Source organism: Tyto alba, unplaced genomic scaffold, assembly GCF_018691265.1.
Source record: "Tyto alba isolate M040663 unplaced genomic scaffold, T.alba_DEE_v4.0 Super-Scaffold_46, whole genome shotgun sequence".
Taxonomy (NCBI): domain Eukaryota; kingdom Metazoa; phylum Chordata; class Aves; order Strigiformes; family Tytonidae; genus Tyto; species Tyto alba.
The window spans coordinates 8,765,805-8,783,098 of NW_024881322.1; the positions used below are offsets into that span (position 1 = coordinate 8,765,805).

The window sequence follows — 17,294 nt, forward strand, 5'->3', positions numbered from 1 at the left end:
TCCCTTCCATAGCTGAGCCAACAGGAGCTTTGTGAAGTTCGTCTTGGCTGAAAGTTACTTATATTGATTTACTACATTTCACGTCTCTGCTAAGGACAGCACCCTTGCCATCTTATATTGGAATAGCGGTGTAATAACTGTTACCTACTGTGCTCTCACCCAATGTTTTTAAATCACAGGGGATTCCCTGCAGAACACTGTTGCTGTTGCTGAGATCCTGTTTGTTTTTCCAAGTGGTGCAGCTTTTTTCACACTGTGTCAGAAAAAGATTCTGTCACCTCGTGGGCCATCTGTGAATTAAGAGACCCTCGAATCAGATCAAATGTTAAATCCTTTGTGAATACTTGGTTTGCTCAGCCAGAATTGCTTCCCATTTATTCCATCTTTTGTGTACATAGCTGAAGTGTTTATTCTGGAAATTACATGTGAACCTACTGTACGCTGAGACTATACTCCATCTGATTGGCACTTTCACACTGGTGCTATTGTGCTTCAGGAACAAATGCCTGCTTCTTAGGCACCCAACTAAAATATTCTGCTTCTTGTGAAGATTTTATTATATTGCTAAGTATTATATGAAGTAAGAAAAAATAATGAGACAGTACACCCATTTCTGGCCTCACATGCAAAAAGGTAAATCCAGCATTGTTCTGTTGAAGTTAATGGTCTAACACAGGTAGAATGGGCACAGCAGATGTGGTTTTGCCCTCCTGTTCAAAACCAGCTATGAGACAAATAATCAGGGTAGCTTCATGCAGTCTGCTGTGATATATTCTGGTACCTTAGCAAATACTTGGAGAGTGGTCATTAGAAGCCCACAGGAACATGTGCTGCATCAGGAAAACCAGTCAATTGTAACATGGCCTGGAAATAAAAGATAGGAGAGAGACAGGTTTTGACCAAGCATGCTGGACTGAATAAGTTAGGTTCCTTGGCATTTCAGATTTAGTCTGTTCTTTTGGTCAGAACATCATGTTGAGGTGGGCACCTAATTGTTCACAGCTGTCTGGTTGGACAGCCCATTCCTGTCAGGTCTGTCCTTGCCCTTCCTTCACAGCAGTGCTGTAAACAGGAAACATGCGCGTTTTGGCCCTAAGTAGGCTAGCACAAGACTGTAAGTGGGTGAGACAGAATGTTTTAGAAACCACACTTGGCAAATGCAACACTACGTAAAAAGGAACCAGAGCAGTTCCACAAGCAGTCCTTCCCAGGTAAGTGGGGATGAGACCATGAGGCATATTTTGCTCTACACCGAATATTTTAAAGAGCCATACATAAACTGTCTTACCTGCTCCGCATTTGAGAAGTTCAGCACTGTATCTCTTCTAAACATTTTCAGATGTTTAGCAGATCAAATATCTGTGAAAGTGCTGTAAGTAATCTAAATTAGAATTCATTATTCGACCATTCCTGCCCTAAGTCAAAATGATGCTGCATCTGGGAATAAATTCACTATATGCTGACATCTTAATCAAATACTTTCACGTGCAACAACTTAAAGACGTCACTCAACCCACTGAATCAGGTTTTTCTAATTATGTGAGCTTAAATGAAAATTTGTGGTAGGTGTGATCACATCTCAGACACATACTGGAGAGCAAACAATGCAAATAATCAGGACACTGACAAAAAATGCAAATGTGATTTGGTTAGCCTTGGAAAAATGAATTTCTGACCTAGAGGGCTGAAGGGAAGAAAGCCCTGCTGAATTTGATCTTTGTCTTTAATACAACTGGCCATGGACAGACACCTCAAAATAATTTAGACTAAACAATGACACAGTGCCAACAGGGAAAGTCATCCTTTCTTGTGCAATGATACATTGCTGAAATAGCTTCCTGTTGCCACCCCAGCTGATACTATATCATGTTCCCTCCTGCAGGATGGAGAGATGTGGTCCTCTGTGAACTGCACCATCTGTGCTTGTGTGAAAGGCAAGACAGAGTGTCGCAAGAAACAGTGCATTCCAGTCAGCAGCTGTCCTCATGTGAGTTTTTTAAAAGAACAGAGCTTTCTTCTCTTTTATTTTCCTCCACCATTATCTTTTCCAGTGTTTCTTGGAAGTGTGTGCATGGCAGTGGGGCATGCAGATTGGAAAGAAGGGATCCTCTGGCATATTAATTTAGTCTGGCATTCCCCAAGTGTGCTATTATTCCCCTGAATATGGGCTTGCCACCTCTGTCCTTGCTCTGAAGACACTCTGCTCCCTTTCTTCTCCTCCCTTTAACTTTCTCTGTCCCAAGTATCTGAACTGGAACATCTCTTTCACATACATTTAATAGTTTTATAGAGTGGTGAGATGACTATGTTAATATTTCAAGAGCATGTATACTGTTAAGGCAAGCCACAGGAGGTTGTTGTACTTGCATTTTTCAGTGCATATGAAGCTTAATACTTGGTTAAAAATGTAAATTAGACAAAGCAAAACAAATTATTTCAATCAAGCCATGCTGCTTTCTCTGTGGTTGCAGCCTTTGAAAGTCTGAAGTGAATCCAAAGAGTGGTGTAATTGTAACTTTACTTAATTGCTTCAAAAATTAGCATTACTTGAAACCTCAAGCTAAAGTCAACCTTTGTTTCTTGAATTTCTGTCACTGACAAATTATTTTGCTTTAATGGCTCAAGCTTTCAGAAGAGGGAGCTCTAAGTAGCACCTTATGTAGGGGCAGATCTTTGAACAGAACTGCAGAAGAGAGAGCCAAGTCGTTAGCATTACACCTTCTCAGTGTTTCCTTCTCCATCCTGGAAGCCAGTGGGGAAAATATGAGTCACAGACACCTAGGTATAAAATTTTAAATGACAAACTCTAGTTTGTAAAATTTTATACGTGTGAACTTTTGACAGCCAGAAGTGGTGGTAGAATAGAGAGCCTGTACCTTGGCACTCCCTGTTCTGCTGTGACAGTGGGCTGCAAGAGTGATGCTTGCATCCTCAGAAGAGGGGACATCCTTTTCCTGTCACTCTGGCACTCACTGAGGAGGGCAGCTCTGTTAATGGGCCTCACATGAGACATTGCATACATCTTAGGAAGTGTGAACAAATGGAGATGCTTTTCTGGGAACCTGATGTGGCTCATGGAAATCAGGTTTGCTCCCTTCAGGTCATGCACAGTATAAGCAGGAGGTGAAAGCTTGGACTCTACCAGTGTCTTCAAATTCTTTGTTGGTCAAGAACCTATATCTCATTAATATTTTCCCTGTGCTGATGCATTTCAAACATTTAAGATACTTCTGAGATCAAATATCTAATATGGCTTAATATATATCTTAAGTGAAATGCACCACTTCAGCAGTACTCACCCATAAATTTGAGTATTGAGATGATCAGTTGAAAAATTAAATAGTGATGGGTAAAAATTCACCATCCCTAGTCCTGTGGCAGCATAACTGACTGACTATCTTGTTCAACACTGCTACAAGGTTAAAGTGGAGTCCTAAACTTCCCTAGACCTCTGAGTTGAGTCTTCAGAGAAGGTCCAGTTCCTCAGGGCTGAAAAGACCAGCTTTGTTACCCTGCAGCACCATTCCCTCCAGTACCTAACCAGTCAGACTTCCCTCTGCCTTAAAATGGAGTCTACAGCAAGCTGAATGCAAACCCACGCTCCTCCACAGGTACACATTACATTTCTGCTCTTCCAAGCTAAATTGGAAGGACAAGTAAGAGAAAGAATGTAAACTGTAGAGTGAGATTTATTTTCCTATTCCAAGTGGGTACCAAGTAATTTAAAAGCAAATAATGTATGCTAATAGATTTAAATCTTTTATTTTTTTCAGCTGTGCTCCACTCTCTTTGATGAGATATTCTGTCACAAATCTATAAACATTAATTAAACACACCATATTATTCAAAGTAAAGATGTATTAGTGATTGTGATACTGGAACTCTGGATATCATGCACAGAGTTACGCTGCGGTCTCTGCAAACTGTAGGGGTGTGAACTCCATTTCTTTTCTCTCTTCACAATATTTCTGGCAGTAAGCAGTCTCTACTGACTGTTGGAAACTGCCATGGAATAAAATGCTGTTTAGTGTCCCTTAGGGTGTCAGGCCACATAAAGTTATCTCATTAAGACTGTTATGATACACACAACTGAGTGTGAAAGGATTGAAGATTCACAAGGAACTTACAATATTAATCCTTGATTTAAATGCTTTACCATGCAGTCATAATTCTCTTTGCATGATGCTGTGGAGATTTTTGGTGATGGAATATTATTTAATCTATCAACATAGATTTTTGGCCAATTATTTCTTGAAAGGATGGATTTCAAAGTGGTAATTCTGCAGAAATTTCCAATACCATGCAACCATTTGTATTATTCAGTATGATGGTGGCAGGCTGACATATTTTTGAAGACTGTTCTGCCATTTCTTTCATTTTCTTCATAGGGCTAGGCACATTTTTCTGTTTCTTTTATTCTTTTCTTTTTGCAGCATTTAATCCTGTATCAGTAATTACAGGAAGTGTCTTTCTTTGCTTCTTTTCATCTGCAGAGGAGGCAATATATCTCACAAATTCAATCCCTCCTGTCATATTTATAGTAAAATTGGTCCTCTTTGGGCTTCTAGAAAGCCTTGTGGCTTGTGGTTTCTGTTTCTTACTTTCCAACCGCTGGCTCCACATGGACATTCCCTCTCTCTGTTACCTGCAGGCGCGGTACAGCCTGCAAGGTGCGGTACATGCTGGCCTCCATCCAGCAAGGCCATTGAGCATGTGTCCAGTCCTGATGAAGTTAGTAGGCCTTCCATCTGTGCTTAAACTTAAACACATGCTTAAATACTTTATAGAAAGGGAGTAATCTCAACACTTGGCAGGACTGAGTTTCAGAGAACCTTCAGACCTTTTCTTACCTGATTTGCTGTTCACTTGCCCTAGCCCTGTTCCAGCCTCTTTCTTGTCTTGTGCCAACTCCTTTCTCATTACCCATCCTTATCATTTTCTGCCTCGCCTCTCCTCCTGATGCCTTTGCATTCCCTACTAACAATGTAAGCCTGTGGTAATGGTCAGTGGTCATGGACATGTCTCTTTTTGTACTGCTAGAGGAGAGCCTGGTGAATTTTACAGCATACAGACTTTTCTGAGCTCCAAGGCTGTGCAAAAGTTAATAGAACTAAATTCATGGCATGTGAAGACATTTGCAGAGTTCGATTCTGTGGGTAAATTTTGAACCCGTGAACTTCAAGTGAGTTGAAAATTTATTCAGAACACGTTCTCCCATCTCTAGCACAGACTGCATTTAATGTTATACACATCTGTTATTATTACAAACAAAAAGTTGCTGTTTTTACTCTGGTGCCAAATGAGGCACAAAAAAACAACAGCTGTTGCTATTGCACAACCAAACAAACCCTTCCCCCCGCAATTAGTCTTGTCTTAAAAAAATAGAAAATAAAAACCTCAGGCATAAAATTGAAAACCTCATAAAAAAGAAGAAAAATCCCAGAAAATAAATAGACTCAAATGTGGTCTGCTTATAAATATTCATAGGGAAAAATGGGATCACATCACTTAGCCCACTCCTAAGGGAACCCTCAATGCTAACGAACTCTTGCAGCACATGTTAGCAATAATGGGTTTCCTTATTCTACAAGACAAAAACAGGATCTCGGGCCAACATGGTGGCTCAAGTAACCAGCCTCAGCAGGCTGCCTTGGAGATTCCAATTTCACTTGAATTCTTGCCACTTCCACCTCGGCTGATGATTTCAACTCTTTATTGAAACGGAGAGGTAAGGCTGTGCACTACAGTGTGTGGCATTCAGCTGCAAGTCTTCCATTCATACAAACAAGTGTTGCCAATCTCCGTATTTCTGTGCAGTTTTAACAGTTCATCCTTTAAGGGGTTTTGTCCTAGCAGGTGCTTGGTAGGTCTCCCTTTTGCAGCCTGGGCCTCAGCTATTCTCTTTGCTCTGGGGCCTGGTGGTCACACAAGTATCTAAGCATTGCCTACACTGCCAGTGAAACTATGATCCAGCCCTTTTCTCAAGTCCAGATGTGCCTCAAGTCTGCTCACATGCAGTTGCACATTCAAAGACAAGCATACACTGAATTTCTATGCCCTGTGGATGATGAGCCCAAGCGCACTCATCACCAAGCTCTCATTCATGCCATCTGGGTCCATCAAGCACGAGCAGGATGGAGCGTGCTCCGCTCCAGTCTGCTGGCAGATACTGATACTTGGAGTTCATTTCTCCCCATGCACATTGTCAAAGCTGTAGGCAGAAAGCGAGGCAGACAGCAAGAGGGCTCGCTGTCTGTGCCCACTTTCCCCGCTCTCTGCCTAGACCTGCCACCTATTTCTTGTCCATTTTCATTGGCTTTTCTGCACTGTTGAGTGGGCAGAACAACACAGCTCTGTTTGCTTGCTCTTGCTGGCTGCTTCTTGCTCACCTGTGTGATGGGGAATGGGAGCAGTGGTCCCACAGATGGGATTTTCTCTGTGTTCAAAACTGTTTAAACAAAGGGTCAGTGCTGGGGAGCAGCACATCTCCATAAACTTCTTCCTTCCATGTATGGGAGTGCAGGTGAGCTCCAGTATCACCATAAGCTCTGTTATAAGCTACACCAGTTTTTGCTTGGAAAAACACATTGTTCAGTCTGAAATTTTCCAGGCTTATCCTCTAGCTTGACAGTTAGCTATAGAGAATTTAATTAAAATCAGATAGAACATCTTTTAATTCGATGCTGACTGAAAAAGAGCATGAATGTTCGTACACAGAGGCATGCCTTCTGCTTCTAGCCAGCCTTGTATAAGACACAACCATAAATAAAATTGACCTGGGCAGAGTGGTAAATAAAGACTCGAACCTTTTGTCCATATTACTATGACTAGACCAAATCGTTTGCTTTTAGATATTGCCCATTCTTTGATACATGCCTGTTTACTTAATTGAGGAGGTTGGTCCATGATTGGTAATATGATTTGGTGAGAGATACTACAAGATTTAGCCATGAAAGAAACCTGGCCAAACTAGATCTCTACCAGTGCCTCCTCCCTCCCCTCCCTCCCCTCCCTCCCCTCCCTCCCCTCCCTCCCCTCCCTCCCCTCCCTCCCCTCCCTCCCTCCCCTCCCTCCCCTCCCTCCCCTCCCTCCCTCCCTCCCTCCCTCCCTCCCTCCCTCCCTCCCTCCCTCCCTCCCTCCCTCCCTCCCTTCCCTCCATTTTTATAGGAAAAATGAATGATTTGGAGGGAGCGTGGGGGTGGGTGTGGAGCAGATTGCCTCTGTGTGGCAACTAAAAGGGTGTGCATAGGAAATGTATTGTATATATTTTGGGAGGTGGGGGAAAAGGTAGTGATCTTGTTAGCCCAATGACTAGTCTGCTTTAGAACACACGAGTCCAAAATTCTCTCACACTCTCTCTAAAGAGAAAAGCGGTAACAGAGAACCCTTTTAGTATTTCATTTCTTATGACTGCCAGGAAGCTCTTTGAATAGTTCTGTCTGTTTTTAGCACCTGATATTTGAAGCTGTAACCAGGGCACTGAGTTCAAACACAACTTGAACTATTTTCAAAGGCTTATCCAGCCTTACAACATAACACAGTCATTGCTCCAAAACTCTTTCATTAAATCAGCCTGTCTTTCTCCCAATTAGGGTAAAATCCTGAACAGAAAAGGATGCTGTCCTATTTGCACTGAAAGTAAGTTCTTTCTTCACATTCTTTAAATTCTTTTTTATTCTTTCAGAGAAAATAAATATAGTAGAACCATGTTTGCTTTTCTGCCTTCTTTTTAGAAGGGTAAAGGGCAGGTGATTATTGCTGGCCACAGATTTTGCCTCCTATAAATCTGTAAATTTAAAATAAAATGGCTGAGTATTTTATTTTTATTTTATTTTACTTTTTTTCCAAATTACACTATTTTTGTCAAATCTGAGGTGCTGCTTTTTGAAGGATATAGTTGGCCTTTGAAATTTGTAGGTAATAAAATAAGCAAGTGAATAGAGTTGTAACTTTTAGGACTGTGTACCTTTCATACCTGTAAATAGCAGCCCAGCAATGTGTACATATAATCCAACACCTTTGCAGATGATTTGTGAGAGTTAAAAAAGGTGTGCAGAAATCTGAGACACAGTCTGGGGCAGCAGTGGAAAGTACAATAGAAAATTCTCGCTCTGTCTCTATGATGTTTAGCTCAACCATCACCTTCTTATCCCTTTACTCTTCACTTCAGGAATAACCATCTTATGATATCACTTGTGTTCTCTGCTAGCCAGCAAAGCACTTACACAAATACTTATCTTTAAGCTTGTCCTATTTAAGTCAACAGGGAGACCTCGCTTCACTGAAGTTAACAGGATACAATTGCGTATTTCCTTCAGGTCATGTTTAAGTATTTTACCAAATAGGGACAGACTGCTAAAATGGGGTTTTATGATTTATAGGAAGACTTCTGAAAGAAGGAACAGGTTTTTAAGGAGAGCGTTTCCTATTCTTTTGTCTAAAGTCAAATTGGCTTTGCTGATCAACTTAGTTCTGGGTGCTCTTGGATTGCACATATTCCATATGCTAAAAGCCTGTTTTTCCACTCTGCAGCTCAATTATTTTGAAATACAGAACTTGTGATAAAATAAATCTAGTTTGCAAGTCTTCAGTATCAAAATGAAATTAAATACAAATGGCAACCTCAGAAACACTTGAAATAATACTGAGCAGAGGGAGAAATTAAAGAGGATTCAACTGATCAGCAATTGATTTCATGTTTTCTGAGTTTCAAGGGAGAAGAAATTTGCATAGACCTCTGCTTGAACATGACATGTCATTAGTGTTATGAATTTATTGATCTCTATCTTCCCTCTGTTCTTATGTTTCAGTCTCATTTAACCTCTGTCTTGTATTCTTTTGTAACATGAGAGGGGAGAGGAAAATAATGGGTCCAGCCACTCCCTCAAAGCACTGGAGACCCTCTACTGTAAGTGGTTAAAAAGAAGACAGTACAGTGACTCCTTCAGAAGTGCTGCCAGACAATGATGACTTGTGATAGTTGTTTCATGGGAGAAGGAGGCAAAAAGATTTTTTCAAAGTAAAAATAACTCCTCTAGGAGCCAGGTTACCTGGAAAGTAAGAAAGGAATGGTCATGGATATAAAACATGTGAAATTAACAGCAGACCATTGTTGCTTGTCCTCCTGCCATGCAGGTCTGTAAAGAGCCTGGCTTCATCTTCCCAGTAACCTCCTGCTAGGTACTGGCAGACTGCTCTTAGGTTTCCCCAAAGCCTTCAGGATAAACAACCTTATTCCCTTAGACTCTTCTTATGGGTCCTGTCTGCATTGCACTGGCTGCAGGCTGGAGTGAGGCAAGGAGGCTCGCTGCACTGTTCCCCAGTGGCATGGTCCTCCGTTGCACATGAAACAGAGGTGTCCTTTTTTTGGAGTAGTGTCTCACTATGGACACATCTTGTATTTGGAGGAGAGCTGATGCTGAGCTGATTCTAAGCTTTTATGATTAAAAGGCTGTTCCCAGCTTTTATCAGGTAATGTAATCAAAGAGCTTAAATACCCACTGTCATACAGCAGTGGTGGCTACCACTAGCTATTTTAGCATTAGCATTTTAACAATTGCCATTTGCAAGGAACTAATTCCACCTTTGTGCCAGAAGTGCTGTAAATCTCATCATGACATAAGATAAGCAAAAGGCAGAAGGATTTCGGTGATGATCACTATCTCAGATAGTAATTAGAAGCTTTGCTAATTCAGCCAGTTTCTGATGAGATAAGATGTACATGCACAGCCCTTTCCCTCACCCACCCACTCATGTTGATCCTCTCTCCACATATTAACACACCAGACATTTCTGGCGGTCCAGCAGATATTAATTTTCCAAAGTAAAAACAACATAGGAGGTACAAGAACATACTGTACACAGGAGAGCTTTGAGTGCAGTTTAAATGCAGCCAATTTCTATGAAGTGGGTCAAAAACAGTCACGTTGTTAAAGGATACACTTTAAACTGAAAAATGAAAAATAATCAAAGGATTATTTTCAAAGCAGTTTGTTGCAGAGAGAAAAAGTACCTCGTCTCCTAAAGGGCTGGAGAGTCTCTTTTGTCTACTGTTGCCGAAGTTAACTATGGTTAGTTTTGGCATGTTGCTGTTTAAGCTCCATGGCTGGCGTACAGTTATCACTAATTAAACACAGTGGTCATACCAGTGGAAAATTCAACAGTTTAGTTTATGCTGCTGTAAAAATGTAATGAAATGTACTCTTTTGGGTTTGATTTAGAAAAATCACCACTGACGTCAATTCCATAAATTAGTAATCCTATGTTAGACCAAGGTCATTTTCATATTAAAAAAAGAAAACACTAAACCTGAGTTCAAATAACATTAACAGACTGCTCTCAACTCCAGACAAAGATGAGAATTTGCAGTGGAGGTTAAATCTTTGTCCTTGACAAAGAAGAATTGATAGGCCTTGCTAAAATTACAGCATGCATTATGAAAGATTCCTACTGCAACCATGTAGATATATTTTAATCCTGGTCAATAATCCTAATGCAGTCTTACCCAAGCCATTGTAAGGTTTTGTGGATGAAGTTTTTTCAAAGTGGGCTGCAGTCATCTAGGTCTAGCAGTACACATGATTAATTTTGCAGTAAAGGCCTCTTTTGGGGCAGAAAATTTCATTCATCACAAATCATTCTGCAGCTTTTTTAATTGATAAAATGACCAAGGGAGCTAAGCCAAACTCAAGGGCATTTGGACCTGGACTTAGGAGTAAAAGGTTGGTACTTTATCTGCTCCTGCATCCTTTATATGTGTTTTTATAGAAATACTGAAAAAAGTTCTGAGTCTTCAAAAAAAAAAACCAAAACAAAACAAACACAAGCCCGAACCCCAAAACAGAAAGAAAAGAAAAAAGGTGGAGTTATGCATTGTAGGTACCTGTGAGCACAGGGAGTGGGACTAAAGGACCACATAGGCCCCTGCTGGTCCTGTTTCTTATGTTATTTCCTTGCCATGGAGAAATACATCAACAAAAAGACTGCAATTGTTTATTCATACTGGAATGCTGTTCATGATTTACCTCCTCAGCCGTTTCAGCCATGATGGTCTACTGTATAAATATGTATTTGGACAAATTGGAATAGCTATTTTATTTATGAAATAGACCATAAAGACTCCTGTGGAGTTTTTGACACCACACCTTGTAATGTGTATTATATCAAGCTGCAATATGCAGCAGTTATGAGGAAAGTACTCTATGCCTATGCATTTTTTACAGAAAAGCTAATGAAATTCTATTATGCGTGTTCTGTAGCTAGTTTTCAAAAGTTAATAATGTGTTCTGTTTGATTTAGGGCTTAATTCAGCATATGGGCTAATTGCATTCAAAGTTTCATTTTATTTTTAAAAAGCTGAGATCTTTTTGAATTATAGATGTGCAACCAGAACACCCTTAAGTGGTAAACTTGTATTTTTTCCTCCCTCTCCTTACTTAGAAAGTGTCCAAACCAATTTTAGTTATAATTTAAAGTATATTTTTCTTGGCCACTCTTAACTAGCTACAAGCCCAGAATAGTGTGACCAGACATCTGGACATCTTGGACTTCAATTGACTGCTCTGATCTCCTGAATAAATAAAACAAGCTATTCCATGAGCACCAGAGCTAACAGAGCCTGGTTTCCTATGGATTTGTGTCCCATTTCCTTTATATCCCAACAAATAATAAACCCAGCTAGAGACAATATATCCCGTGGCTGCTCTGGAGCTGCGAGTGTGCTAATTGCCCAGCCAATATGCTTGTGCTCTCCGGCTGGTCAGGATGTGTGTGCTGACTGTCTGTCTGGCCTCCACCAAGCAGTATATATATCTTGACTTTCTAGAAAGGCTAAATACTGTCTAGGGGGCTGGGGGGCATTGGGTGGAAGACAGAGAGGTACTTTTTGGCAACCACTTATTTCAATAAGTGGTTCTTAACTTTACTCAGCACACTACTTACTAGAAATGAGTTGTTTTTCAGACTTTTATCCCTCCATATTGGCCAAAACAGGTCATGATTTCATAAACTTTTTTTTTTTTTCCCCTTATGAATGTATGTTAAAACTTGGGGAATGCTAAAATGTTCTGTTGCTTGCTGTTGCATTTTCAGCTTCTCTTTTTGTACAGCTAAATGTGTATTCAGAAATGGTGCTCCTTGCCCACAGTTACCTTCCCCATTAACTTTTCTAATGAAAGTCACTATTTCATTTGAACTGAGCACATGATTTGTAAATGCAAGGAAGGAGTGCCAGGAATTCTATAGTATTCACTATAGCACCTAAATACTATTATTATTAGTTTGCAAGTAAGCTGCAGAGCCTTAGGTGAGACCTGAGCAAACTGCATGAATCACACATGTAGTTTAAGATTGTCAAATGTAAAAGTGTGCAGTCCATATTTAGTTGCTTAAAAAAAAAAAAAAACGTGAAAACTGCCGAGCTCCCAGTAGCTTTTATGAAAGCCAGAAGTTTTGAATACTGATTTGGGATCCTAAATGCAGAATTTCCAAAAGAGGTTTAGAGGTGTTTGCAGCCAGCATCCAATAATGTTTAATCAGAGTTGAGTGCCTAAGGCATTTTAAAAATCACAGCTTCCTGAACATAGCTCTGGGGTTCTCCTTTGAAAAATATGTGTTTTTCAGGGACAGAGAGGGAATGGGTATATTTGCCTTCATGTGCATGTGTAGATGAGCAAAAGAAGACATAAAAGATCGTGAATGTCAGGTTCAAAACAAACAAGAGGCAGTGGTTCTTCATACATTTTGCCCAAGGATGTTATTGATGCTAAAAACATTTTTAGATTCAACTGGACAAATTCACAGAAAGGAAATCTATCAAATTAAGTGAAACAATGTATAGATCAGAAAGTCCCTAAGCTGAAAACGGTTGGAGGCTGGCAAAGTTTTAGGGGGAAGTATTGTATGTAATTGCCATTTTCTAACTCTACCCTAGACAGCTGATAGAGACAAGAAGTATCTGCAATAAGCTGGGAATAATTTGCTATAGGGAAAAAAAAAAGGAAGGATCTTCACCAATGACCCTGTGTTTTGTTAGCATAAACTAGAAAAATTCCTACTCCACTGTTGGGGAAGGTAGCTTTAGTGATGCAGCAACACCTCTCCATCTATTATGTCCCAACAGAGGAGCAAGTCACACACAATCCTAACTGCAGAACCAGTGCTTCCAATAGATTTCAAAACCAGCCAAACAGAATGGCTTTTGTCAGAAAGGGGAAGAAAAAAAATGAAAGAAAATAGAAGCAAACCATAAAACATGATGTGATTGAAAATCTCCCAAAAGGAAATAAACAACAACCCAAAACCTAAAAATGGCAGGAACTCCTTTCACATTGCCTGTCTTTTGCAGTCTTGTTACACCCGGTATTTAAGGTTTATTTCTAGGCCAGCCAGTCCTTCTTACTGGCAATGCCTGAGTTTTCGCACACACTCTTCAGGGTGTGGATTTTTTTTTTTAAACCCACAATTTTAGCAAATCTTTCAAGAATGTTTTACACAGTGATATCAGAGAATCAATTATTCAGGCTGGTTTTAGGTAGATTTTCCCTCCCCCATTTCCTTGGTTATTAAAGCAAACAGTGACATTTGGATCAGACATTCAGCTATCCAGTCCAAAATACATTTTTTTTTAACTGCACTGCATCAAGTTGACATACGACGTGACACGATGTAACATAACATAAAACAACATTACTCTGCATAACACATTAGAAATTAAAAATAAATATTTCTGTTGGATCCCATTGGTACTATCAATTTTACTTGCACATCTCTAAATTATGTTTGTTCTTCTCATGTCTTGCTTCTTAGCTGCTTGCTTAGGTGAAGAACCAGCCTCCCCTTCCCGATATATTAGTTAATAACATGTATAACATGTCCAAGTACTTGGCCTCTAGAAATGCAGACAAAACCCAGTATCCTCCTCTGAAATCTTCACTTAAGTTTGGGCTGATTTTTTTGTTGATAATTCCCTTGTTTTCATATAAATTGTCATTAAATTTAAAGAAAGATTAAAGCCTGAAAAAATGAAATAGAATCTGAGCAAGTAATAACATGTATCTTAGTATTCATCATGCAGATAGTTACGTGGGGACATAAGAAAATCAGAAACATGATTTAGTAATGGAAGAGTCAAATGGTCTCCATATAAAATCTATGGATTTTTTCCCATTGGTAAAAATTACGTTGGTGATTAAAAACTATATTGTTCCTTCCAATTTATGGAGAATCAATTAATCTTTTTATGGACTTTGGAAAACAGTTATTGATATCCTCATTGGTATCAGTGAGGAAGATGAGACTCACAGATGTGCACGTTTTTAAAGGCACTCTCTTAGATAAGTGTCTGGGTTTTCAGGCTCTGCTTAAAGTCGGTTGGGCCTGATTTCCAGAGCTGTTGATCAAACGTGGTTCATTTTGACTTCCAATGGAGCTGTCGACACGATGTCCTTGAGAAATCGAAACTTTTGGTCCCTAGTTGCCAGACATAATAACGAGGCATAATAATGATGCCAAGACTAGTTACTGGCTTGGCTAAAGCAGCATGCGTGCGGCGAGTTAGGGGTGAAGCATGGCTCTCCCAGGTCCCAGCTCTGTGATGGCACCGCACCATGCGGAGAGGGAGACTGCAGCCAGACTTTAGGGAGACCTTACTCACAGTAAGGACAGCTGAGAGCTACAACAGGTGGCCAGAGGATGCTGTGGAGTTGCTGTTACTACTGCTCTTAAAGAGCAGGTTAGATAAATGTCTGTCAGGAATAGCAGAGGTACAGGTGGTTGTGCATTACAGCTGGAGAAGGAAACGGTAATGGCTCCTGGGGTCCCCTTCAGCCCCATTTGCTATGTCTTCATGTAGGTATCCTTGGATGCTCTTTAACTATAGCCAGAAAAATGCCAGAAGCATTATAGATGCTTTAGCATAGCCCTCTGCCAAGGCTGAAATACCCTGCTGAGAAAGGTGTATTGCATAGTTAGAGCTGCATTGTACTCCACCGAAGGAATTCCCTGCCTCTTCTCCGTAATATCCATTTCTCCTTTTTTGTAGGTTTGAATTTGCCTTTTTTTAGCTGCCTTTTCAGGCGAGCCATTGTTAGTTGGATATATATATATATATATATTTTTTTTTTTTTTTCCAGTGAACAAATTGTATTCCTTGCTACTCTCCCATTCTTTGTTGGATTTTTTTTTTGTTTTGTTGTTTTTTTTTTTTTCTTTTGATTGATGCTGTTCACAACTCTGATTACTAAGTCAAATTTAGTTACTGCACCAAGCCCTCCCCCTAAAACAGGCATCATCTTTCAAAAGCAGCCTCAGCCCATGGGTATCCAGCTGGCAGTAGCAGAGTGCATTTCTGCCTTGAGACTCCTTCTTCCAGGAACAGCAGCAATGAGATGTGGTTAGGACCTATTGTTATACCAGAAGGCTGCAATGCAAATAAATTCGCTGCTCTCTTTGATTGTGGGGCAATTCAGTCAATTGCTGGGTAACTGCAGGGTAATTCAGCATCATTGACATGAGTGTGGAAATGTTCTGCCTTTGAGCTGCGGATTTTCTGACCAGCATATGTCTGTAAGCATCAATAAGAAATCTCCCTCCATTTCTAATGTTGCAAATGATTGGTAGAGATACTATGCCCTCAGTCACAGCATGTTAGTCACATACTACTGACTTTTAGTTGGTAGCATGATAGCAGTGACTATTACAAGTCAGTTGTATATAAACAACATAAATGATAGCTTATAACACTGAATAAAGATGCTTGTTCTACAAATAATTTGGGAAAAAACTATAAAAGTGCATAGTTTATAAATGTACCATATTTATAAGTGTGTTCATGCAAAATATGGAGAGAACCAGTTCCTGCTAAAGTGGTCTGATGGCTTTTAATTTCAGGGGATCACCCCTGCCTAACTGGGGACATTAAAGTTAGCCTCAAAAATATACATGTGATGTTTTGGATTCTGCTTCTGTTAGTGGATTACACTTTGCTCCCACAATATGATTTAAGGGTGGGAGCTCATCCCAGGGGAATATAACTGTCTGAGAGGAATGCCTGTAAGTCTTAGATACTTTTTTGCGCTCCCAGAGCTGGCAGCAGAGATACAGGCTCCTCCAGAGAGTAATTGCTCATGTATTAAAGGAGATGTCTAAAACTGGTGAGATGAAAGACTTTCTAGTTATGTCTGTTTCTCTCTGTCAGTGAGAGGGAGACTGGATAAACTGCTTAGACTAGGCATTTCATGTTTGGAAAGCTGAAGCTGGGTGGGAAGGCTCCCATCACCCATCTCCAGAGACATGTGGGCTCTGCAAGAGCAGGACTCTGCTTGCTCTGATGTCCTGAGTGGGGCTTGTAGTTTTTGGAAATTAAATCATTCTAAAAATTTCACAAACATTGTAATAGTCTAAACTGTTCAGGTGGTACATTATGTTTGAGGGACAAACATATAGGTTAGAAATTGTGCCTTTGGTTTCTAGCTACAGGTTAGCCTTGCTATGCTGCCCTGAGGATCAGTTGGACTTTGGTTCCCACCTGCTTTGGGAAATTCTTCTACTAAAGCCATGAAGATTCTTTTTTTCAAAAATATATATTCCTAGTGGGTGTCAGCCAAATCTGCCCTGTAGGGCAGGTAGATTAGATGAGAGTGGTGTCTTCTAAGTTCTTATCAACTGCTTTTTTCAAACTTCGATTGATCCTGATATGGTGCTTTTGTTTCTCACTCACCTGCAGAGCCCGGAGTTTGCACTGTATTTGGAGACCCTCACTACAACACTTTTGATGGACGGACATTTAACTTTCAGGGAACATGTCAGTACGTTTTGACGAAAGACTGCTCCTCCTCTGCCTCGCCCTTTCAGGTGCTGGTAAAAAACGATGCCCGTCGGACCCGTTCTTTCTCCTGGACAAAGTCAGTGGACCTTGTGTTGGGCAGAAGCACTATCAGCCTCCAGCAGCACCTCACAGTGAAGTGGAATGGGACCCGCATCTCACTACCTTGCGAGACACCACAATTTCAGATCGATTTGGATGGTTACTTGCTGAAAGTGACAACCAAAGCAGGTAGGGCAAGTGTGTGTGTGTGTGTGTCTTCTCCCTGAAGAACTTCTCAAGTGCAACACAAACAGCAGTCAGTAAAAAAGCATGATAGCAGTCATAAATGTAGTTATAATTCTTTAGAAATCTGAGGAACCCAAAATGTTTTTAAACTCCCTACAGTCCACGAGCAGACAGAGATCCCAGCTGTGAGTTTGGAGTCTTTGCAGAACATTTGCTGAGCTATGTTTCATTCTGCAGCTCACAA

General features: G+C 40.3%; 1 protein-coding gene across 6 annotated transcripts in view; it reads left to right on the forward strand.

Annotated features, from left to right (window-relative positions):
• The window catches only part of BMPER (BMP binding endothelial regulator), a 153,116-nt gene that overhangs the window by 84,573 nt on the left and 51,249 nt on the right, over positions 1-17,294 (forward strand). For 4 of the 6 annotated variants that reach the window (XM_032988841.2, XM_042806437.1, XM_042806439.1 and 1 more), the window contains 3 exons: positions 1,883-1,987; positions 7,593-7,638; positions 16,724-17,053. In XM_032988841.2, the coding sequence (XP_032844732.1) occupies positions 1,883-1,987; positions 7,593-7,638; positions 16,724-17,053 (481 nt within the window). The remainder of the gene's footprint in view (positions 1-1,882; positions 1,988-7,592; positions 7,639-16,723; positions 17,054-17,294) is intronic. The other 2 variants (XM_042806440.1, XM_032988842.2) reach the window with 2 other exon arrangements.